General features: G+C 38.8%; 1 protein-coding gene across 2 annotated transcripts in view; it reads left to right on the top strand.

The window, feature by feature from the left end:
• fat3a (FAT atypical cadherin 3a) overlaps nt 1-26589 on the top strand; it is a 687349-nt gene that overhangs the window by 373006 nt on the left and 287754 nt on the right. For both annotated transcript variants that reach the window (XM_073043347.1, XM_073043348.1), the window contains one exon: nt 19969-20283. In XM_073043347.1, coding sequence (XP_072899448.1) covers nt 19969-20283 — 315 coding nt within the window. The remainder of the gene's footprint in view (nt 1-19968; nt 20284-26589) is intronic.

Below are 26589 nucleotides of genomic sequence, written 5' to 3'. Positions count from 1 at the left end.
ATATTTTCTTTAGCCAAGTTGCAACCAGACATTCAAAAACTCACTAGTTTGCATCAGTTGCAAGGATCTCACTAAATACCCAAAATAACTATGTCATTGCTGGTTGGAAAAATATATATTATAAATATCCTATTCAGAGCTTTGAAATAGTTTTGTTTTCATACAGTATATAGCTGTAACATCATATTTAAGATAATACCTATAACCTGTTAAAAATTGATTTGAAGATGATAAAACAGGTCTCCTGACATGGGTGACTATCTAATTCAAAAGCAATAACACAAAGGCTGTCGATTTCACCTTTACTGAGTGTAAAAATGAATATTGCTGAAGTAGTGAGATCAAAATTTAAGGTATTCTAACAAGAGTAGCATAAGGAAATGGCCAGTCCAGTTTTGTAACTGGTGCAGTTTCACTGCGAAGTAATTGCTAGCGTGATGTACACTGGGTTTACATCAATTTATGAGCCACTTGCTCATACTAGTGGTATCCAATTTCTAGGTTTGAGAGTCAGCAGAGTGTGCACCTGCTACCTAATGTAAAGCATAGTATTTGTTGAGCGATTTAGCGACACTATGGGAAAGTGTCTGGGCTTCAACAGGTTAGTGGATCTACCCTGGGCCCAGCACGTTGATGCAGTCATGAAGAACGCATGCTAGTGGTTATACTTCTTTAGGAGTTTGAGGAGATTTGGTATGTCTCCAAATTTGTACAGAAGTAAGTTGGAGAGCATGCTGTCCGGTTTAATCACAAGCTGGTATTGAGGCTCCAATGCATAGGATAGAAAGTGGCTGCACGGGTGGTAGATCAGCCACTTCCATCACAGGCACAACCCTCCCCCACTGTCAATGCCATCTTCAACAGGCAGTGCCTCAAGAAAGCAGTATCCATCATTAAGGAACCTCACCATCCTGGACTTGCCTCTTCTCATTGCTACCATCAGGGAGGAGGTACAGGAGAACAAAGGTGCATTCTCAATGTTTTAGGAACAGCTACTTCACTCTGCCATCAGATTTATAAACCTTGCTATTCCTCTTTTGCAGCTTCTCATCTTTTTTAAAGTCTTACACTGCACTGCAGCCACAAAACAACAAATTTCATGACAAATGTCAAAGATAATAAACCTAATTCTGATTCTGAGGTACTGCATGGTCATACAAAAATAATGCAACATTAAATTTAGATAATCTAACTTGAAATTATAGCTTAAACTGTGAAACTATGGAAACATAACAAAGATAGTACTCTTTTGAGGAACACATTATTTTAAAAAAACCTGTGAAAAGAATTAGAGAAGAACTTTGTTTTCTTAGGCTATAAGTGGACTGTTTAGACTTAGCATGCACCTTCTGTGACCCATGGGAATTTCAGGAAAAGGAGACAAAGTCTGTAGAAGTGCCTACAGTTGACCACACTCAAGTTCAGGATTTCTAAATGTGAGGGGAACTTGATCCATTGTGGTGTTTTAGTGAGGCCAAGGGAATCCTGGGGGGTGGGTGGGTGGGTTGGTGCCCTCCCAGAGCTAGAAAAAATGTGTCCATTCAAAAGAAGCTTTAAAATGATCATGTACAAACTAATAACCAGTTTTAGAAACTGGTGGACGTGAGGTACACATTGAAGGAGATGAATTTAGAAGCGTAGGAGTGAATTGAAATACACACATTGCTTCCAAGCACGTAGATTGAAACAGGTGAAGTCACAAAAGGATTTGCGTATTTACCTGGCTACCCAGAAACACCAAACAAAATAACTTTATACTTTTGTCACACATTTCTGCTTCCTGAACTTTGGAAAAGAATAAAATGCAGCTTGTGCAGTTGTCCATTAATAGGTATTTGTAGCCTGTACTTGCACTCCATTAAAATGTACAGCTCTTTTGAACTCCAGCCATGGTTTTCAGGATTATTGAACCAAATCCTATATATTATAAATATAAAGCTCAACATTATATGAAGTTCAAGTATCTTTTCATCTCTCACTTTTACTGTACCTCTGATGTAGCCAGCACTAGTTTCTCAATCACATGGCAGGATTTCTGTACTTAATTGACAACATTTTCCTATGATCCATCACGACTTTTACTCCCACTTGGGGACATGAACTATTGAAATCCAGAGCTTGATAACTACTCCTCAGCTGCCTGTTTCCAACTGCTTTTCAACATTGGATTCCATGGTTGCAGCAGTTGCCTTCCATTTAAGATGGAGAATCTACTGTCACATTAGATCTGCCGAACAGCAAAGAAAAGACCCTGGAAATATGAGTGATGTTAGGGGGTTTGGAGGGGGGGGGGGAGAGAGAGATTGGAGACACTGTAGGGAAGGAGGCGGACAGGGAATGATTGGTGGTGTTGCTGTCATTGAGAGTGTTGAGGGAAGAGTTCAGGAGCTTTCCTTGTGGTCACATAGAGGAGATTGGGGCAACATTTGAAAAGGATTCAGAGAGTTTGGTCAGGCCAGCTTAGATTGAAGGGCTGTTAGGAACAGGGCTAGAATGTACTTGTAGGAGGAATGAGAGGAAAGGTGGAAGCAGAGATTATTGGTTCAGGCAATGAATCAGGAAGGAATAGGCAGCAGTGTGATTATCTTGTGGGCATCTTACTGCAGGGATAGATGGCTAGAGAGTTAAGCTATGTCTCATTGCGAGCATGCTTCGGAGACTGGTGCAGCTGAATTCCCATCATGTTCCCATGGGGAATGTAGTAGTCAAATGGTCCCCTTTCATTGGAATAGCAAGGGTAACCCCTTACCAAAATCAAGTTTCCTGACTGACATGATTGACCTGAGTAAACATGATTTAAACAGGGTTAAACTGATTTTTAATCATGTGTTGTTTTTTTTAAACAAACCTATGTCACATGATCTAATATTTCGAAATGTTATTCTACTCACCCGTGCAAAACTAAGTGGTAAATAAATCAAAACATTCTACAATCACCACAATAGAGTGGTCTCTGCACTCATTCTAATGGAACACCTTTTATTGCCATATTTAAATTAAACTCCCGCAGTACACTAAGATGTCCAATTTAAATGTAACATGTGGCAGATGGGTTTTCCAGAATTTAGAAAAATAGCCGGCAAAATTGAGGTGGAGCAGCTGGGTCTAGTAGCTGGAGGTTTTTCAAGCAACACTTGTCAACTTGGAAGAGCATGAATGTTATATAGCTCTGAACCCCTGAGCTAAAGCACACAGACCAGATTGCTTTTGCTTGATTTCTTTTCTCTCACTGTTGTGTATTTAACATTTCAGTGCTGTTTGAGTAATATAGTAAATATATTGTTCGATTATGTATTCTTGTTTGTTTAAACAATTCATAATGGGCTACATTAAAGTGCATGATCAGCATGCTACCACGTGATACATGCTTGCTTAAAGTAAACATGAAGTTAGGCTCACATTTCAGGCTCTCATGTTTTCCTTTGCATTATCTGAATGTTTTGAAGTTACAAAACACAGCAGTAGTGACAAGGTGCTTTCAAAATGAGCCAAGACGGCGACTGACCTGTTGAAGTGCAGCGAGGTAAGGCAAGTATAAAAGAACCCAGCACCATGAGGAATGGTCAAGTTTAAAAGTAAGCAGCGCAGTACATGCAGAGATAGTCACGTTTTTTAAAAAAGGCCATAAAATGGAAGAATTCACGGGTTCACGAGCAGTGAGTACCAGGTGATTACAATCACTTTAAAAAAGAACAGAACTGGCTGGCTAAATCAGAAAGATTGAAGTGTTTGATTGCTCAACATGTATATGAGCTAATTGAACAATATTTTAAGAGACTGCTGGACAGCATATATGGAGCTCAGAAAAATAGAGGGCTGTGGGTAACCCTAGGTAATTTCTCAGGTAAGGACATGTTCAGCACAGCTTGGTGGGCCGAAGGGCCTGTATTGTCCTGTAGGATTTTTCTATGTGATATTTGAAGCAAATTAAATAGCCAATGAGAAATGAATTCTAATTGTGCTAAATACAATGGATTTAAAGGGATACCATTTGATTTGAAATTTAACTGCACCAACCAAACCAGCAGAAATTAGCTTTGCTGATATTGTGATAGTAATGGAAGGAAATTTAGAATCAAAGATATTGTTGATTGTAGAATATTTTGGTTTCATAAGCAGAATCAAAAGGAAGGGGATTCTATTTCAACGTATGTGGCAGAATTGAAGAGATCAATAGAAACACCAAAAAGAGACCCAGTTGAGTTGCAGTCAGAAATGAAAGTGAGTGAGAATAAAATTGCAACATTTAACAGAACCTGGCCTGGCCAAGTAAATTGTTACCATCTTGATAGGGACTTACCAACAGCAGACTAATGCAGGTTTAAAGATGAAAATTGCAGAAAATGCAACAAAATAGGTCAGATACATCAGGCATGTTGGGCAGACATAAAATTAAATAAGCTACACAGGGAAGAGAAAAACATAAAAAGTCAAGTTGCAGTTTCAAAAAAAAAAGCACTGATCTGCATGCTGTTGATGAAAAATCTGATAATGATGAGACTAACACAGGGCAGTGTGTACCTTTGAGATTTGCAATGTAAAAACTAGTAATAGACAAGCAATATGGCTCACACCAGAAGTGAATATTAAACTAATTAAAATGGAATTGGCCACTGGCTTGGCTGCTTCAGTAATTCCACAAAATGAGTTTGAACAGCATTTCAAAGATACTAAACTGAAGCCTGCAAATATCCAACTAAGAACATATACTGGAGAAAAGATAACTCCTGCAGGAATGAACTTTGTAACAGTGAAATACAACAACCAACAACACCCTGGACATATGGTAAAGACAGGAGGGCCAGCATTGTGGGGACATGATTGGCTGAGTCAATTATAACTTGATTGGAGATCCATTCACTATTTGCATGCCACATCTGCAATGTAGGCAACTGAAGGCAAATTAAGCAAGGTGCTGGATGATGCCACAGTAGTGTTCAAGGGTGGCATTGGAAAACTCGAAACATATCAAGGGTAAAATGAAAATATATGAAAATTCTGCACCCAAGTTTTGCAAAGTGAGTCCTGTTCTTTATACCATCCATAATAAAGTAGCCAGTGAGCTAGATCACATGGAGGCTGAAGGAGTTCTTTTTGTGGTTGAGTGGAGCCCATGGGCCTCGCAGTGGTCCCAGTAGCCAAGAAGAATAGGTCTGTCAGGATATCTGTGGTGATTTTCAGGTCACCTTCAACCCAATACTGAAAGTAGATCAATATCCTCTGCTCAGAATGGAGAATATCTTTTAAACTTTCTGGAGGAAAACACCAGCAAAATGGAATTAGCTACAGATGGAGCTGGAAGAAGATTCCAAAGTATGTCTCCCCATAAACACTCACAAAGGGCTTTATCACTCTAATAAGCTCATTTTTGGAGTAGCCTTTGCACTGTGCTCTGGCATAAAGGTATTTTATTTATTGAGTTTATTGAGTTTCCATGTGGAATGGGCTCTTCTGGCCCTTTGAGCTAAACCACCCAGCAATTCCCAATTTAATGCTAGCCTAATCACGGGACAACTTACAATGACCAATTAACCTACCAAACGATAGGTAGGCTTTGGTCTGTGGGAGGAAACCGGAGCATCCGGAGGAAACCCACGCGGTCATGGGGAAGAATATAACAACTCCTTGCAGACAGCAGTGGTAATTGAACCCAGGTTGCCTATACTGTAAAGCGATGTGGTGACCACTATGCCAGTGTACCGCCATATGGAACATGAGCTGCAAGACTGTCCAGGCACTCTGTTTTACCTGGATGACATTATTATTACCAGTAAATATGACAAAGAACAACCGCAAGACAGTGTTAAAAAGATTAGCAGATTATAGGCTCGGAGCACGACATAAGTGGGAATTGTTTAAACCAAGCGTCACTTATTCTGGTCACACTATTTATGCAGAAGGATTACACAAATGCGCCTAGAAGGTTCAAACTGTGGTGGATGCCCTAATGCCAGAGGAAATGCCATAGTTGTGGTCAGTTTTAGATTTTGTCAGCTACTGTAACAGGTTCCTGCCAAACATGGCAAGTGTGCTCCATCGCTTGAACTCATTATTGCACATTGGGAAGAAATGGCAATGGACAAAGCACTGTGAGGTGTCTTTCAGAACAGAAAAGGAAGTGGTGACATCAGACACTGTACTGACTTATTATGACCCACATTATCCCAAGAAGCTTGCCTGTAACACCTTGCATAGGTGCAGTATGTCATATGTTATGAGTGATGGAAATGAACGCCTTTTGCGTCCCTTATCACTACAGAGAAAACTTGCGCACAGATTGACAGAGGGGCTTCATTCTGGTTTGGGGTGTAAAACCTTTCAACCAGTTCTTGTATGGGAGAGGGTTTACCCTCGTTGCTGATCATCAGCCACTAGTGTGTGTTTTCAATTCACAGAAGTGCGTTACACTAACAGCAACAGCACGACTGTAGAGATGGGTTCTGTTACTTGGAGGACTCGATTATAAGATTGAATTCAAGTGGAAGGCTAATCATGGAAATGTTGCTAGATTGTCCAGTTTACCATTGGAAAAGGAAATAGGTGAATATTTATAAAAGATGACTCTCCTCTTGACATATTTTCCCTAGTGCAAATTGAAAAGCTCCCTATTATGGCAGAGCTGATCCAAAGGGAAACCAGAAAAGATCTCACTCTGTGTCAGGGCTACATGGTCACCAAAAATGTATGGAATGTGCAGCAGAAATTTCAGTTCTCCCATTTTTACTAGCACCAAGATGAACTTGCCCTTGACAGAGATTGTCTTGTGTAGGAATTGAGAGTTGTTGTACCATTCATGCTGAGAGCTAAAGTGTTGGACGAGCTACATGCTGGTTATATAGGTGTGGTTAAAATGAAGATGTTGGCTTGAAGTTTTGTCTGGTGGCATGGGATAGATCAGCAGATCGAGCAGCTTGCCTCGCATTGTGCGGAATGCCAACAGCAGCACCTCTCCATCCTTGGAGAATGGGGGAATGGCCTGCACTGCCATGTATGAGGATTCATGTGGACTTTGCCAGGCCATTTATGGGCACAAATTTCATGGTGGTAGTGGCCAGCAGTATTTCCGATGGCCTCCACTACAGCCTCGCACACTGAAGTGTTGAGAAGCCTCTTCACAAGGACTGGTGTTCCAGAACATTTAGTCAATGACAACTGGACCACAGTCTGTGGCTATAGAACAGTATCAGTCATTCCTGACAATAAATGGAATAAGACATATTACGTTTGCACCATACCACCCAACTAAAAATGGCTTGGTGGAAAGGTTTGTCCAGAGTGCACTACGAGCACTACGCACTAGTGCTCTATGCACTGTGAGCAATGTCAGCAGAACACACCATACTGACACTGAATCAGTAGCTCACAAGTGTCACAATGCAGCACATTCCACAACCAGCAACTCACCAGCTGTGAGTCGTCCCTTGCATTCACACCTGGATCTCCTCCAACCCAATTTCAGAAGTTGAGATGTAGTTGAGATGCATTCTCTATTTAGTTGTAATTTATAGCTAAGCAAGGAGGAGTATCGTATATTTAGTATTTCAGTGGTAATTGAGTAATATAAATATCACAAATGAGAAAATCTGCAGATGCTAGAAATCTGAGCAAAACACACACGAAATGCTAGAGGAATTCAGCAGGCCAGACAGCATCTATGGAAAAGTGTTCAGTCGATGTTTTGGGCCGAAACCCTTCAACAGGATTTCATTAAGCATTCTTGTTTGGTTAAATAATTTGTTACATTTTATATATATATATACATATATATATAATTATGTGAATTGCATATGTCATTGTGCTTCGCTTAATGTAAACACAAAGTTAGACTCACATTTTAGTCTCCCTTGTCTTCCTTTGAATTAGTCTAATATTTTGAAGTTACAAAACTTAACAGCCACTCACCCACATCATCCAATGTTTTGACATTCACGGACAGGGCATCCTCTTTCAGTATTTGGAATAACTTGTTTTCAATTTTGTGTCCTAAGGTAATTGCAGGAGTTATGAAAGTAACATCCAATAACCATTTTTATGATACATAAAAGAATGAAAATCTGTTGCAAATGTTTAAATGTATGAGTTTATCATTATTTAGACAATGATTTCAACATTAGTGAGGGTGAAACGCTACCTTGTTCTAGTACGCTTAGAGCAGCATCCATTTTGAGTGTAAAATACAACATCTAATAATTAGAGAATATTTAAAAATATTTTATTTTTGCCATTGTGATGGTTTGTCGCTTTAAAATATATTTTGCTTTCTTATAATACTTCATATTTTATTTGGTAATGCTGATATATGTGGAGTGCAGTTCCCATACAAAAATATTTCAATTATACATGAGATATGAACACATTTTACTATCTCAAAATATTTATCATTGATATTTCAGTTTCTTCCTAAATATTGTGGGCACTTTTCAATCTTTATGCACTCTGCATTCTTTAAAATGGCTAAAAAGTGAAATAGTTCTTTGCTCTCTGTAATTAATTGTTACTGTCATTGGTCCTTCAGCAGGGTTACTGTAGTGTGAATCCAGGGATATTCTTTAACTGATCACCAGAACTTTGTGAGGACATTTTTTTGTGGTCAACAGCAAGCATCATTAATTCATGATGAACCCTCCTGATGAAGGGTTTCGGCCCAAAATGTCGTCACTACCTCCTCCCATAGATGCTGTCTGGCCTGCTGAGTTCTGCCAGCATTTTGTGTTTTTATCATTAATTCATGCTCGTTCTCTGGGCATTCAAATTAGGCTTTAGTTGTCATCTTTCTTATTTATACTGTTTTCTGTTAAAGTGAGAACTTTTATCTAGAGTAATTTAACCAGCTACATTTGTTTGGTCATAAACTACAAGCTTATTATTTGGGTGCATGCTGCCACGATAGTAGATCCTTTAATTTTTTTTGACCCTTCAGATCAAATTTTAAAAATCCTGCTGCTAATTTCATTTTTAGTTACTGTATTCTATTGCCTAATAGCGTATCAGGGTTGATCAATTTGAGTAATGTTAATTGGACTTCTAACTGAAAGGTCTGAAATTTAAATAATCCTTAAAAGCAGTAAAATGGATATATTAAAATGGCAGATAATTAAAGTTTAAATATATCAATTAATTTGCAGAACAATCATGTTGAAAAGGCACCAAACATTTAAAGTTCTGTACATTGTTAAAAGACAGGAAGCAAAGGTAAAACCCCCTGGTAATAAAGCAGAAACAGTCAAATAAATTGAAAATGTGGGTTGGAATAGGAAGCTAAACCTCTCAGGGATCAGTGCTTGTCTTTCTACTGTTCATGGTTTATATAAAAAGCCTGAGAGAACTTGAAGAAGCCAGAACTAAGTAGACAAAATCTGCACGTAAATTGACTATAAAAGTTTTTGCTCAGATAGACCAGTACACCAAGAGATGGTAAAGGGCTGATCTGTTCACCTGGGAATTAGCAGCTGGAATTTATATAGACAAATATAAAGCAACAAATGCGTAAAATGTTAGAAATAATTAGCAAGTCAGACATGTTCTATGTAGTGAGAAATGGTCAACAGGAGAATATGGTGAATGATTATTGACCTGAAATATTTATTCTACTTTTCTCTCTCTACAGACTCTGAACCATGGAGTGCTTCTGGCACTTTCTGCTTTTGTTTCTAATATCTAGCACCTGTATTTGGTTCAGGTATAGAAGATGTATGGTGCTGCTTCAGTAATACTTCTATTAAACAGAAAGATGAAAATAACATTTTGGGAAGAAAGGAATTTGCATTACTTTAGTCAGCTTTTGCAGTCTCAGGATATCTTGGGAGTTCCCTCTCATACAAAAGTTCAATCATTCAGTTCAGAATCAGAATCAGACTTTAATCGCCAAGTACCTATGCACATACAAGGAATTTACTTCCGGCAGATGTTGTCTCTCTGCTCATAACAATAATAATGATAAATATAAATGAAAATATAGATTATACATACAGGTAGTGCAATCCAAGTAATAGTTAGCCGACAGTTAACCGGCAGTTAACTGTTCAGCAAAGTGACCGCAGTAGGGAAAAAACTTCTCCAATGCCTATTAGTCTTAGTCTGGAGGGATCTGAAGCGCCTACCAGACGGAAGCAGATCAAACAGTCCATGCGCAGGATGGGAGGAGTCCTTTATGATGTTCCCCGCCCTCTTCTTCAACCTGGAAGAGTACAGGTCCACAATAGAGGGCAGGGAGGCTCCAATGATGCGCTCGGCAGTCCTCACTGTGCGCTGTAGTCTGGTTCTATCCTGCTTGGTGGCGGCTCCAAACCACACTATGATGGAGGTGCACAGGACAGACTCAATGACTGCAGTGTAGAACTGCAGCAGCAATTCCTGAGGCAGAATTTAACAATGCCTCAGTGATATCACACTTGGCTCTGAGTGAGATGATCTGAGCTCTAGTTTCTGTCTTAAGATTTAATTATATAGTGCATTCTGCTATTCTGCATGATTGATAAATACAAACACACACTTAAGCTGCAAAGAGCTATCTTATCTATGCTAGTTTCTTACAAGAGGTGGGGAATGATTTTGTAATGTATGATTTTCAAGGTGGCAAATCTTTAACCACTGGACATTACAGGTCTTTAAAAAAACAGATATATATGATAACTGTGTGTTATTTCAAAGGCTACACAGAAATTGAAGAATTAGAAAAACACGGTGCCATCCAGGAGCTATTAAAATGATTGTTGGAGTCCTGCGGCAAAAAAAACATTCAAAAGCATAAATCACAGCGGGATTGTCATCCTGAGGAATCAAGTCAGGCAGGAATGTGGCTTTTAGTTTGTACAAGGTGAAGGCCTCCGCCTACTACGATGTCCTCTGCTATTCACAAACCATACATAAGCATTCCAATTTGCCCACACTCAGTTGTACTTTAGAGTTGTGCAATGTGTCTCACAGCTTTTGTCCATAAGAACATAAAGCAATTTGGAACATGATAAAATGGAATGAATTGCACCAGGAATACATGACTGATATCCCAGCGATCAATTCTATCTAAAGTTGATTTACATTGGAAGCACAACTATTTTGTTGAAAAGAAAAGACTTATTATTTTCTTTTTTTTAATAAAAATCATGAAGCTCCTGGTGCAAAATGATGATCAGGAAGTATAGATTCTTGTATGGATAAGTAAAATCTGTCTATATTTCTCTCTGCCTCAGTAAAGCAGTGAGCATAATCAAAGGACCCCGTCCACACCAGGTATTCTCTTTCCTCCCCTCTCCCATTGGCCAGAAGGTGCAAAAGACTGAAAACACATACCACCAGACTCAAAGAGGCCGCTTCTATCCCACTGTTATCAGATTCCTGGACGGACCTCTTCTACAATAAGCTTGATTCTTGGCCTCACAGTCTAATTTGTTATGATCTTGCACTTTATCGCTTACCCGTACTACACTTTATTCTGCATTGTTATTGTTTTACCTTATTCTAGCTCAATGCATTGGGTTACGATTTGACCTGTATGAACACTACATAGTTCTTTACTGTATCTTTGTGCATGTGACAATAATCAACCAATATCAATATCTGTTTATGAAAAATCTGTTCCAGGAATCATTATTTCTAAATATCAAAATCTTTACTGTAGTTTATTCCAAACGTACTTCAAAACCAGATGCTCAACATTATATCATGAGCGTCCTCATTTACACTCAGTTGCCACCTTATTATTTACAGTAGATAATATTTTATTCATCAAATTTTGTGTTTGTTTTTCCCCCTGATTTTTCTGTGCTTTTTGTTCTCTGATGCTTTTATCTAATGTGGCCAGTTTGCATAGAATTAAATGCAGAAACATTTGACGAGTATATATTTCAAAAATGTTTTCAAATTTATCACAGCATAAATGTGATGGGAGAAGGTTGGAAGAGTTCAGTTACAGATTTTAGGAAGCCATCATGTTTTTTTTCCATGTTTTCTCATTGCAGCCTGGTACTTTGTCTTTAGCATGTCAGTATTGTATTTATTTTGAAGAATGAGCCTTGGTGAAGGTAATGAACTTAAACACATTGCTTGAATTATTTACTAATGCTCTTGCGAATAATTTATGGATGAATTCTTGCAAGTATGTTGGAGAGTAGGTGTAGCACTTACACTGCAATCTTTTCTTGGGTATTTGCACTTCGATTTTTTTAACATTTTGTGTGTTATTTTTAATTAAATATTTGTTAAGTATTACCTTGCAATTACCACAAGAGAAATCCTTAATGATTAAAGGATTGCTTTCAATCAGGTAAGATTTTGTTCAATGGTTAGTGTTGAATACAGATGAAGCATGGGTGGCTGTCTGATGTAATTGAATTGCTTTATATTCCACGCATGATCATATTAGATTTGTGCTTTTTTCTTTAAAAAAAAATACAGATAAAAATTGCTCCACATTTGGATCCTACTTTTCCCAACTTTCAATAATGTTTTCTTTCGCTGTCACAGAATAGCCTAATAAACAAAGATTAATTTTCTAAAAGTAATATTATATCTCAGAGCTGAAAATAACAGTTGGAGTACTAATGACTAATTGATGCACATTAATCTCCTTTGCTAGTTTGATAGGTGTACTAGTCAACTTCATAAAATATGCTCCAAACTCTTATTCAGTAACAGAAGAATTTGACTGGAACAACATTTTAAGAATTTCCGTAATAATGTAGAGAATACAGTTTATTCCTCTGCATGAACACTAACTCACTATTCATCTGTTGCTTTATTTATTCTTGTAATGTATTATCATTTTTGTCTTGCACTTTACTGTTGCACAAAACCACAAGTTTCACAACCTATGCCAGTGGTAATAAACCTGATACTAAAAATAATCTAAATCACCAAAATGCAAGTCCTTCAGCTTTTTTCAGAACTGTATTTGGAAGAAACAAATTGAAATAAAATTAGGCATTTCAGAATGTTGTACTAGGTATTTTGCAAAATGAATTTTTTTATATATATATATATTTTTTTAAATTTAATATATAAGTGTGTGTGTGTGTGTGTGTGTGTGTGTGTGTGTGTGTGTGTGTGTGTGTGTGTGTGTGTGTGTGTGTGTGTGTATGTATATATATAGAGAGAGACTGGCCTCAAAGCAATTTGTTAAACCATTGAAGGCAATACGTTTTGAAAAGGCAACATCAATACCTGGACCCTGCAAGGATATTGAGATATAAATCTTGAACTTAATTACAGTTAATTAAAGGGAGATATTTTGGTGTAATGGAGTTACTGGACAAAGAAGAAAAGATGCTCTTTACTTTTCTTATATGTGTCTGTTTGATATCCAAGGTAAAGAGCTGCCTTCCTCTCTCCGAGGTGCAGCTAGCTACTGAGAAATCAATCATTCATGGTGAGGAAAAAAAGGTAGGCGAATTAGTGTGTATCCAACTCACTCTTTTAGGCAGGAGCTAATATGCTTCATGGCAGCCTCCCAAAGCATGTTATCACAGTGGATTAAGTGCTACTGGAGGATAGCCATTGAGGAATCAGTTCTTCAGCACTGGTATGATTGAAGTCTGCTTGAAGACTGCCGAAGTGAGAGGTTAAAAGTGTCAGTTGATTATCACAGGTCTTCAGTACTTGGCCGTTTGGGCCTCATGCTTTTCGTGGGTTCACCCTCCTGAAGGATGCTCTCAATTTGGCCTCAGAAACTGAAAACATAGGATTGTCATGTGTTGTGGGAGTTTGTAAAGGTACCTCCACGTTTTGTTGGTCAAATTGAACATAAAAAGCATTGAGCTCATCTGGAAGTGAAACCTTGTTGTTATTGATGTCATTTTCTTTCATCTTATAGAAGGTGATAGCATTCTAACCTTCCAGAGCTGTGGAGCATCACTCTGTGTTTCAAGGTTGGTCTGGAATTGCCTCTTTTCATATAGCTTGCCGGTAGTTATACCTGGACTTGTTGCATTTTCCTGGGTTGCTAGACTTGAATGTCACTGATCTAGTCCTCAGCAGATTGCGGATCCCTTGGTCCATTCGAGCTTTCTTTGGATGACTGAGTACTTTTGTGGGAACACACTTGTCCACAATTGTCTTTAGAAAGTCCATGACAACTCTGGCCTAGTCATTCAGGTCCTCTGATATGTCCCTCAGTATTGCCCAAACCACCAACTTGTAGCAATCCCTAGCTGCTCTTTTGCCTCCTGTTACCACTTCTTTGTTGTCTTTACCTCTGCTCTTTAGCAGCTGTTTGTTTGCTTGTAGGAGATGGACAGCCAGATGATCAGATTTCCCGAACTGTGATCTAGGGATGGAACAGTGGTCATTCTTGATTGGTAGTGTAGCAGTGGTTGAATTTATTGGGACCCCTGGTGCTGCAGGTGATGTGCTGATATTAATTGGAATATCTCCAAGTAAGCAAGATTGAAGGCCCTGAAAAGTCTGTGAAAGGCATCTGGGTAGGCTCTACAGTCGGCCCTCCTTATCCGCGAGTTCCGCATGCGCAAATTCAACCAACCGCGAATCGAGAAAATCTGGAAGTGCTCTTCCAGCACTTGATGCTCGAGCATTATTCGCCTGGCATCTCGTTTGTTTGCTACTTTGTTCCTGTGAAAAAATGACTCCTAAAAAGCAATTATGGTACATGCTCAAAGCAATTCCTCAAAGGCTAAGAGGAAGAGTAAAGTGCTAACTCTCACCGAGTAAGTAGAGATATTAGATCTTTTGAAAAGTGGCATGCCTCTTTCCGAAATAGGCCGTAATGTTGGTAAGAACGAATCGAGCATTCGCACAATAAAGCAGAAAGAAGCTGCAATTTGTGGAAGTGTTAGTGCTGCCCTGACAACAGCAAAAATGGTCTCTCTGGTTCATGATAAAGTGCTTCAAAGACTGAGGAAGCATTAAGTGTGTGGCTGGAGGACATATCACACAAGCATATACCTGTCGATGGTCATATTATACGTGAAAACTCATTGTTTGATCATTGTTCACCCCACATCTCATTTGTTCACTGCTTGTGTTGTGAGCGAGAGGAACAGGTACAGTTTTTTTTTCTTGTCAGTATTCCCTAAACATTACAGTATAACAACTACAAGTATAGCATTTACATTGTATTAGGTATTATAAATAATCTGGAGATGATTTAAAATATATTGGAGGATCTGCGTAGGTTATATGCAAATACTACACCATTTTATATAAGGGACTTGAGCATCCGCGTTCTTTGGTATCCGCGGGAGTTCCCAGAACCAATCCCTCGCGGATAAGGAGGGCTGACTGTATCATGTTTCCTAATCACTCCACTCAATACATCAAGTGCTTGCATAACATTTGTCTTTGGCAGTAAGTAAACTGTGGTCATGATAATGGTCGAATTCTTTCGGTAAGTAGAAGGGTCAGTACTTAATCATTAGATGTTCTGGGTCAGGAGAACAAGAATGTAACATGACCACTATGTCCTATACCATAGAAAATAAAATCTCTAAGTAGTTGACTTGTTACCTCACTTAATAGAAATGGGCAAGTCCAGTTGCAGAGGAAAACAGATATATTTTGAATCCAATTCTGAGTTTGAACTGCTCCTCTCCTGCTTTAAGGAAGAGATCACCAGTGCTCCAACCTGAATTTAATTTAATTGGGGACGTGGCTGCAGGTGATGGAATACAGAACATGAGAATATTTAGTATGTATATAGGAAAAGGTGTCTTTTTTCTGAATGAAGTGGTCAAAGCAGGTATTCAGAAAGAGATGAAATAGGAATGAAGAGTGTTCAAGTCTTTTGAATCTTGGAAGAGATATAATGAGGTGAAATTGCTGGAGACATTTCAGAGATTATCAAAGTATTTGAAACACGTCATGCTTCAGATTATAGCTCAGTCATCTTGGTGTCTGAAGATCAGGGGGATACTCCCCAGTATCCAGCCAAAACTTTCTCCATCAACTAACATTATCAAAACAGATATTCTGGTAATTATTATATTACTACTGGATGGCTATGGTGTGCATGAATTAGCATTACCTGCATTACAACAATAACAACTTTTCAAAAGTACAACGTTAGTTCTAAGACACATTCAGGTGTTCGGTCTTCCTTTGTTAATATTATTTAGACATTAGTATTACTATGCACATGGATGGCACATGTATGGGAGACTGCAGAATGTATGAGAATGGGTCGAGCCAGGACAAAAAAATATTGATGTACTGAATTCTTATCTTCACAAATTTCTTTCTTCAGTGAGACTATAAGATGTAAGAGCAGATCAGGCCACATGACCTATCAAGTCTGGTTCGCCATACCATCATGGCTCTCAGCACCATTATCCTGCCTTCTCCTTATAATCTTTAACTAACCTGACTAACCAAGAGCCTATCTACCTCTGCTCTAAGTATATTCCATGACTTGCCCTCCACAGCCATCCAAATCAATGAATTCTACAGATTCACTGGGCTAAAGAAATTCCTCCTCGTCTCTGTTCTAAATGGACGTCCCAGTATTCTGAGTCTCTGCCCTCTGGTCCTAGACTCACTAACTTTGTCTTTGGTATATATCTTTCCTGAACCTTCTGAATTGCCCTCAGAAACTCCAGCCATTTCATGTTCTGCTGTCATCCCTGCTAGTGTACCCTTCCAATCAACTTTGGCTAGCTTTTCCCTCATACCTCTGTAATTCCCTTTGCTTCAGATACTGATATATCTGACTTTATCTTCCTCATCTCAAACTTCAGGATAAATTTTATCATATTATTATCATTGTCTCCCAAGGGTTCCTTTACCTTTTGCTCCCTAATCAAATCCCAGTCCAAATTTGCATTTCCCCTTGTGGGCTCAACCACAAGCTTCTTTAAAAAGCCATCACAAATTCTCTCTTGGGATCCAGCAACCTGATTTTCACAATCTACTTGCATGCTGAAATCCCCCGTGCCTAACATAACATCGCCCTTATTACACGGCTTTTCTATTTCCTATTGTTGGCTACCGTTCAGGGTCCTGTATATAACTCTCATCAGGAGCATCTTTTTGCACTTGCCGTGTTTTAACTCCACTCAGAAGGATTTTACATCTTACAATACAATCCTATGTCAATTCTTTCTAAGGATTTGATTTCATTTTTTACCAATAGAACTACCCTGGACCCTATGCCTACTTACCTGTCCTTTTGATACAAGAGTATCCTTAGATGTTAAGCTCCCAACTATGATCTTCTTTCAGTCATATTTCTGCCATTCTATACAATCATCTACTTTATTTCATATACTGCTTGCATTCAAATATAACACCTTCAGGTCTATATTCATCACCTTCTTTTATTTTGCCTCATGCTACACTTTGCCTCATCCAATTTATTGTATATTTAATATTCAGTATTATTTGAACAATATTATAAATATGTTTTTTGGTTCAGCATTCTTTCTTGTTTATATAATTACCTGTTGTATGTAAAAGTACATGAATGGCATTTGTCATCATGCCACCACGTTATTTGTGAGCACCTCACTAAAGTAAAAGTAAAGTACCCCTGCACATCCCTGGCTCCATGTTTTTCATTCAATTAGTTTTATGTAATGGAGTTCCAAAACATAACATTGGTGACAGAGAAGTTTTTAAGCAAACCAGATATGACTACCTACCTGTTGAAATGCAGCACTTTTTTTTTCTTCACAAGAGGAGAGAGATGGCCAACTTAAAAAGAAGGTAGCAAAAGGACACAGTTTATGGGCAAATAAACAGTACAAGGTGATGATGATAATTTTAAAAAGCAGAATTGGCTGGCTACATCAGAAAGGAAGATGTGTTCAATTGAGAACAAGTTAAGTGGCTGATGTGTACTGAGTGAATTGAGCAGTATTTTGAAGCAAATAAAATAGCCGATGAGGTATGAGCATTGGCAGGAGTTTATGTCACAGGTGCAGGCCTCGCTAAAGTAAAAACGAATTACACACACAGATCCCTGGCTCTGTGTTTTTCTTTCAATTCGTTTTATGTTCTGCAATTACAAAACATAACTGCAAATTTTTTTGCAGGTACAAAACTGAAATTTTGCCCTATCATCTGCCTGTCCATCGTCACAGTCTCACTATACACTACATCGACTTCTACACCTCATCACTCTAGTTCCCATCCCCCTGCCAACATAGTTTAAACCCTCCCCCACAGCTCTAGCAGACCTGCCCGTAAAGCATATCAAGTCACAAAGTTTTGAAAGTAGATCTACAGTATGTGCCCTCACAGCATCTATGTCAGCCATCTTCATCAGTCACATTTTATGTCACACTGATTCTGATAACCGTGTTACATTTCGGATAAAGAATTCATATTTGTTGTTGTGTATACACTAGAGCTGGAAAGATGAGATCTTGGAACATGTGGAATTCTAGCAGGTCCTGGCAGGGTGGATGAAGCGAGGATATTTTCCCCAGTTGGGGGTGGAAGTTGGTCTCAAAACTGGCATTACTATGTCAGGAAGAAGAGTAAGGTTTTAAAACTAAGAAGAGGAAAAATGACATTGCCTCGCGTATGGGCAATTTGTGGAATTCTCTGACACAGAAGACTGGAGAATAAGTTACAGTATATATTTAAAGTTGAGGTGGATAGATTTCAAGACACTAGAAAGGTATCATAGGGTGTGAGGAGAGATTGGGAACATTGCATTGAGAAAGTTGATCAGCTAAAACTGTGTTGGATAGCAGAGGAGGCAGTAATATGGCTTATTTTGACTCCTATTTTTCTACATTTTTATTAATAATATTGAACCCTTTGAGACCAACTCCAGGCATTGGAAAATGGTAAATGTTCTATGTACATGTGCAAATAAGGCAGGCAGAAAAGCTGATTGTTTTTTGTTGCGTATTTTTGTCACAGGATAATGTTTTCTTTCTGCTGCTTTTTCAGTTTGCTTCCATTTTAATGGTTAGGGCTGGATTTCAGCAATGTGGACATCAATGTTTGTATCCTAGCCATTAAATACCCTCAAATAAAGAGAAATTAAATTGTTTAGGTCCAGACTAATGTAAATATGATTGTCAGGAGACCATGTAACTCGCCTGATTTTTAGAACGAAGTAGTATTGATAATATTGGCTTGACCGTGTTTAACACATTTATGTGACAATTTTTAATAGTACTTTAAATGATAAATGTCATTACAATAGCAAAGAATAGCTGCTATATAAACCTATTGAGCTGGTTTACATTAATATCAATAATGTGGGTACAAGATTATTAATCTCCTAATTCCAACAGATTAAAGAATGAGTTACTTATTAGTGTGACAATGATTATTGACGAGGATATAACAAGCTAACTTTGCTTAATATTTTTAGCCTTTGGAAGTTGTGGAAAACAGCATTTGTCTCTTCTTATCAGTCTCTGATATCAATGTATTTTGCAATCATCATGAGCATTAGGATCATAAAAATAGAGTCAAGCTGAAAATTCATTTAATGAAAAGAAAGGCACTGACGTTTGGAGATGATATATTATGTAAATTACATATGTTATATGTATAAAATGTGAGTAGATAGTGAAGGATAAATGAATAGGAAGTAATTTTTCAAACTCAACTGTATTTTCAAATATATAATTGTATAAATTCAAAGCAATAATGGGGTTACAAGCTGTTCATGATGTGTGATGAAATTTGTGACTTTAATGTTAGGTTAGTAGGCCCTGGATTCTCCAGACATGCTCAAATACTGTGCTTGACTCTCAAAACCGATAATTAGCAATTTATATCTTACTGTGTATGCTGTTTCAGGATAGTTTTTATTGCACCAATATATTTATGTTGTAATTAGATAATGAAGAATTGAAAAAGGTAAAATGAAAAAATATGCTTAAAATCAATAACCATCTATTGTGTATGGGACAAATTCTTTAACCCTTTTTATATTACACTGTGTAAATATCATTACTAAGATGTTTAGAATTATTATTGATGCATACCTGGCTTGGTAAATGTGAGTATCAATCACCATCGTAACCTGTTTAATTCTTTTGTTGCTTTTTGTCTCAGGTTTAATTGTTACAGCCGACGTACTTGATCGTGAAACAACTGCTTCCTACTGGCTTACTGTGTATGCCACGGATCGTGGAGTAGTTCCATTATTTTCATCTATTGAAATCTATATTGAAGTTGAAGATGAAAATGACAATGCACCCATATCTTCTCAACCTATTTACCACCCGTCAGTCATGGAAAACTCTCCCAAGGACGTTCCCATTGTTCAGATCCAGGCCTATGATCCAGATTCCAGTTCTAGTGATAAAATGACATTTAAAATTACCAGTGGGAACCCACAGAATTTCTTCACCATTAACTCTAAGACCGGTAAGTCCCATTATTTTATATTGTCCATTTTGTAAGAGCTAGCCACATATGAAATACTTTACAACACAGCTGGTTGTCAGCTTTCTACCTTTCTTTCCTACTAGTTCATGTGTGCTCTGAAAGAATCAAGAATGACCTTTCTCTCATGGTTTCTTAATGGATTATCACAAAGATGATTGTTTATGCAATCATAGGATTTCCAGCATGTTGAATCTGTCTTTCATACAATTAACATAACTTTTTGGTTTACCTCAGGAGAATCACAGACCCTTCCCTCCTTACATTGTCTTGATGAAGAAACACCAGTTGCAATTTCAGAATCAGGATCAGATTTATTATCACACATATATGATAAGAACCTTGTTTTGCTGCAGCAATATACTGCAAAGACATACAATTTAAGAAATTATAAGGATAAGTTAGTAGTGCCAAAAAAGGGATAATGAGGTTGTAATCATGGCCCCATGGATTGTTAGGACTTCTCATGGCAGATGGAAAGAAGTTGTTTCTAATTCCGTGAGTGTGAGTCTTCATAGTCCCCCCTATGGCAGTAACAAGAAGAGGACATGTTCTAGATGGTGATGGTCTTTAATGATCGATGCCACCTTCTTGAGGTAACCCCTTGTGAACATGTCCTTGATACTAGGGAGGGTTGTGCCCTTGATGGAGTTGGTTGAGTCCATAACCTCTTTCAACCCGGTGCAATGGAACCTCCATAACAGTTTGTGATGCAGCCAGTTAGAATGCTCACCACTGTACATCGGCAGAAATTAGCAAGAATCTTTGTGGACATACCACATCTCCTTAAACTCCTAACAAACTAGAGCTGCTAGTGTGCCTTCTTCATAACTGCATCAATGTGCTGAGCCTGGGACAGATCAGTGGAGGTGCTGTTGCCCAGGAACTCACAGCTGTTCACCTTTCCAGTGCTGACCATTCAATGAGGACCGGTTCCTTGGTCTTGTTAACATTGCATGCTGTTGTTGTGATACCACTCACCTATTCAATCTGTCTCACTGCTGTAAGTCCCTTCATCACCATCTGAGATCTTCCCAACAGCAGAAGAAAATACACTTTGCATCCAAATGCGAACAGTATCACTAGCCGTCTGTCTTGGCTAACTTTAATAGAGTTGGGATTTCTGAAAGGAAAACATTCTAATTTCATAACATTTTAAAAGACAGGATTCTAATTTCTCTGGCATCATTTTTGATAGGGAGCCTGGGGTTTGGTGGAACCAAGAGTAATAACATGAAGATTGGCAGATAGGTGTTTGAAATCCCGGGTTAGAATTAAACCTCTAAAAAGAAATGGGTGGGTTGAGGTCAGGTCAGTGGTTACAAACGATTACTTGTGGGTGAGTAATGAGCCAGCACCTAATTCGTATCCCAGGAGAAGGAATAACAATTTTGGTTTTTTGCCATAGGTACAAACAGTGTTGTAGGCTTATCAAGTTTATCTGTGGCCTGCCAGCTCAAGTCATATGGAAATCTTGCAGCATAAGGGCGGCAAGAACAGCTTTAGGAAAGTCCTTAAAGATCTGAAGATGGGAATGGTGCTTCCCATTAAGTCTGCTCACTCCAAATCTATCTATCTATCTCTCTCCTTTTCTCTTTTTCTCTCTGTTTCTCTCTCCCACTCGCTCTCTCCCCCCCCCCCCCCCAGCCCTCTCCCCCCCCCCCCCCAGCCCTCTCCCAACCAAACATCCCACTTATACTATTGAGGATAACAAATTCAATATCTTTCAAACATCATCATCTTCCCCCACCAGAATGGCCCCTCCCTAGAACATTAGTCTTACTAATGTACCTTGGATTTGTTAGCACAGGTTTGTCACTTATTAAGGTCTATCTGAACTCAGTATTGCAGCTCTTTTCTTGGAAATATATCCCACTTTCTGCCTGACCACATTCTCGATTGGAATTTCTGTAAGCCTCACTGCATGATTTAGAGGAACTGGCACCAAAACCAAGCCTGCAGGAGAGCTTATTGTTTGTCTGCCAAGCCAAGAGTTTCACAGAAATGGGATCAGGCTAATATGTAATTTATTCAGAAAACATCTTTATAGGTACCGTAGTACAAAAAACTCATGTTTCAACATCATCTGAGATTATTAATGATGTCTTACAATTTAGTCCTAGCAAATTTTACTGCTATAATGTTATACTTGGTAGTACCTCAGTGTATTCTGACTATAAATGTGCAATAATAAAAGCTAGGATTTTATTTCCAGTTTCTATTGTATTCCTATCCTGAAAAGAATTTCATTGTGATGCATTGTGAAATATTTCTTATATTGCAACTCATTAGAAATTGAAAATGCTATAAATCTTTGATAAAATTCTTGAACTAGTGCATATTTCAGTTACCAAATATAACTGTCTGAGAGAAACTGTTCAAAATAAATTCCTTATGATTAAATTAAGTTCTAAAGACATTTTAGATATCAAACAGTGACTAACACTGCAGTTAATATCTGCATTGAGTGTCCAGTCATAAAAACTCAAGATTATTTATCTCAACTATATATGATGTAAGCCTTTGTTGAGCTTCAAGCATGGAAAATTAAAATGTAGATTTTCTTTTAATTAAACTGGATTCTGCCACAATTTATATTCTTGGTTCATTTTGACAATTACAATCACGATTGATGCTTGGAGAGTTGACATTACATTTGTTAGTGCAAAGGTGAGTGACAGAGCTATTTATAAATTATTTTGAGATCTGAAGCATAAACTGTCAAATGTCAAGCCCTTTATATATCCTATTTTGTTGAAGTGTCTGACTGTCTGCTTCCAAAGATACATTTAAAATTTCAATTAAATTCGGAAATGCAGAGTCCGTAAAACTAATCAACATTCTAATTTTAAATAAAGCTTTCTTTATAGTCCAAACTGCTAGATGTTCAAAGCCATTTGCAAATTGATGCTGGCAGATATGGTTCAATAGATCTTCTGAAATAGCAATATTTTTCTGAAAAAATTAAGGAGGACATTCTTATTTTGCATTTCACACTGCTGTAACTATTTCAGCTTGAATCAGTCACTAATATTGCCTTGACAAAGGGTTTAAAAATGAGGAGCAGAACTGGAGAGAAAAATTATGAGTTATCTTGGTATACTATATTACCTAGTCTCAAATGTCATCCATTGGAGATACTCCTGTAATATTGAATGAATAAACTTGTCTTTTCTACTGTAGTAACTCATCATACTGTACCAACCCGATGTGCATAGATAGCTTCTTAATCGTGGAGCAGAGAATGGAGACAATAAAGACACTATGAAACCTCCAGTTTGGGCTGATAGGTTTACCCATCAGAAGCTTTTTTTATTCTATTTGAAGAAGTATTTTCCAACTTTCTAAATGTCATGGCTGATAATTCAAGATTCTTTAATGTCATTTCCAGTGCACTATTGTAAATGAGATCAGAATAATGCTTACTCTGGATCAGATGCTGCACAAAGAAAACACAGTAAGACAAAGAACACATAATAGTAAAGAAGCACAACAAATATAAATACAAAAGATAGCTAATAAACATAGATTGATTGTATATCCATAAAATGATGCTTTATAGTGTCACTCTATGGACTCTTTAGTGCCATAAAGTGTAGAAGTCTCAAATTAGTTCCATTGCCTGAAGCGAGCAATGAAATAGAAGGGGTTAGTGCAACTCTACTACAGCTCGAGGCATCAGGCTTCAGAGTTAAATTCCGGCATCATCTGTAAGGAGTCTGTACGTCCTCCCTGTAGGATAAGTGGATTTTCCCTGGTTCCTCCATTTCCTCCCACAGTTCGAACATGTACTGGGTAGATTGATTGGCCTTTGTAAATTGTCCCGTGATTCAGTTAGGGTTAATCGGGGTTGCTGAGTCGGTGTGGTTCGAAGGGCCAGAAGGGTCTACTCTGTGCAGTAACACTGAATAAACCAATAAATAAATAAGTAATGGCGCACGTGTCTGAAGTTGTAGAGTTCCATTTTGTAAATGTGTTTTTAAACCTTCAGTTCCATTGATACTCTGAAAACAGATAATCCCGCGGATAGTGCCATTTTGCACAATAAATTTTGTTAATAATTACAAATTGTCAGGAGTATTATGGAATGTAGTTTATTGTTGATCATTCGGCACTCAATACTTTACATTCTTTGTACTATTTTGGATGAGTGACAAGCTTGATTTCCATCCCTGGCCAGGCAGAAGCCTTTATTGAGTTTTCAGTTACCTTTAGAGTTTATAATTGTGATATGACAATTTGGCATATTGCGGATTCGAATTCCACTGCTAACATTCACCACAAGATATGATATTTCAACACTTAATAGATAGAAATTAGAAAATTAATTATCACGGATTCAGTTAATCATTGTTCAGAATCTGTTAATAGTTTTTCTCCTAATGACTATATTGGGCGCTTAGATTAAAGTAAGAAATAAGATTTTGAACAATGGAAAATTCTTTGTTAATTTGAATATTTGAAATTAATCTGTGAAAGAACTTTTGTGGCAATTTAACACAATTTAGCTATCTTTTGGAAGAGTTGACATGGAATTTATGTGTTAACTCAAAGAAGAAATAAAGAAGTTTTACATTTGGCTTTAGGAAGAATTCATACATGATTTGGGCCACACAGTAGAACAATGGTTATCACAATGATCCACGGGTGGTTATCACAATGCCAGTGATCATCGATCAGGGTTTACTTCCTGCTGCTGTCTGTTCTCCTCATGACAGTGTGGGCTACCTGTGGTTGCTCCGATTTCCTGCCACGTTGCAAAGGCGTATGGTTAGGGTTAGAGTTAGTGAGTTGTGGATATTCTACATTGGCACCAGAGGCATGGCGATGCTTGCAGGTGCACAGATTCTCCCCCTCTCCCCCATCTCTTCTCCCCTTTCCTCTTTTCCTCCTCTCTCCCCCTCCTCTCCTCCTGCTTTCCACTTACCTCTTCCCCTCACCCTTTACCCCTCCCCTTGTTTTTCACTTCCTTTTCCCCCTTTCCCTCCTCTTCTCCCCATCTCCCCTCTCCCCCTCTTCTCTTCACCTCTTATCTTTCTTCTCTCCCCCTGCTCTTTCCTCTCTTTCTCCTTCTCTCTCCCCTTCTCTTCTGTCCCCTCTCCCCCTCTTCTCTCCACCTCTTCTCTTTCTTCTCTCCCCCCTGCTCTTTCCTCTCTTTCCCCTTCTCTCTCCCCTTCTCTTCTCTGTCCCCTCTCTTCCCATTCCACTCTTCCCCCTTCCCCACCTGCCCTTCCACCTCCCCTCCCCTTCCCCTTCCCCTCCCCCTCTTCTCTCCTCTCTCCCTCACCCCCTTACTCCTTTTCTCTCAACTCCTCTCTCCCCTCTCCTCCCTCCCCTTTCTCCTCCCCTTTCCACTTCCCCCTTCCTCACCTCCCCCTCTCCCTCTTCCTCTTCCCTTTCTCCCCTCTCACTCTCCCCTTCCCCATCCCTCTTCTCCCCTTCCCCATCCCTCTTCTCCCCTTCCCCCATCCCTCTTCTCGCCTCTTCCCCCTCTACCCCTCTTCTCCTCTCTACCCCTCTACTCCCCCTCTTCCCCTCTTCTCCCCTACTACTCCTCTGCCCCTCCTCTTTTTCCCCCTCCCCCCGTGAAATTCAGATGACTGTACATATATACAACCAAACGAAACAACATACCTCTGGACCATGGTGGACTGACACATCATGTATCACACACAGCACATAAACCAAAATATGATAGCATCATCATCATCATCACATGTTGGAGACATAGGTGATCAATGGTTTGCCCCCCGGTCACACGTCTTGTAAAGACACTGCCCAGAAGGTGTGACCCGGACATTATCGACACTCTTCAGGTGTTGTCTGGCTGGTATCAGTGGTCACATAACCAGGACGTGGAATGCACCAGCTGCTCCCATGGCTTCATGTGACCCTGATCAGGTGCTGCACCTTGACTAAAGCTGACCTGCAGGCTAGCGAAGGGAAGAGGTGCCTTACACCTCCTCTGGGAGATAGGTATCTCCACTCCGCCACCCATATAACTATAAATAAATTATAAAATATAATTCAAAACACATGTAACTAAACTCAGCACAGGAAAACAGTAAACAGCTGGCTGTCCTAGTGATGAGACCTCGGTGGTGCAGGGTTTTCATTACTCTCACAGTCTGAGGGAAGAAACTGTTACCCGGTCTGGCAGTCCTAGTCCTGAAGCTTCCTTCGATACCTCCTCCGTTGAGATGGTGGGATGGGTGGTAGGGATCCTCAACAATGCTGTGGGTCCTTTGTCTACAATGCTCCAAGTAAATGTCAAAAATAGGGCCCCCC

The sequence above is a fragment of the Hemitrygon akajei genome, chromosome 4 (genome assembly GCF_048418815.1).
Source record: "Hemitrygon akajei chromosome 4, sHemAka1.3, whole genome shotgun sequence".
Classification (NCBI taxonomy): domain Eukaryota; kingdom Metazoa; phylum Chordata; class Chondrichthyes; order Myliobatiformes; family Dasyatidae; genus Hemitrygon; species Hemitrygon akajei.
This window is presented reverse-complemented; position numbering and strand designations above follow the sequence as displayed.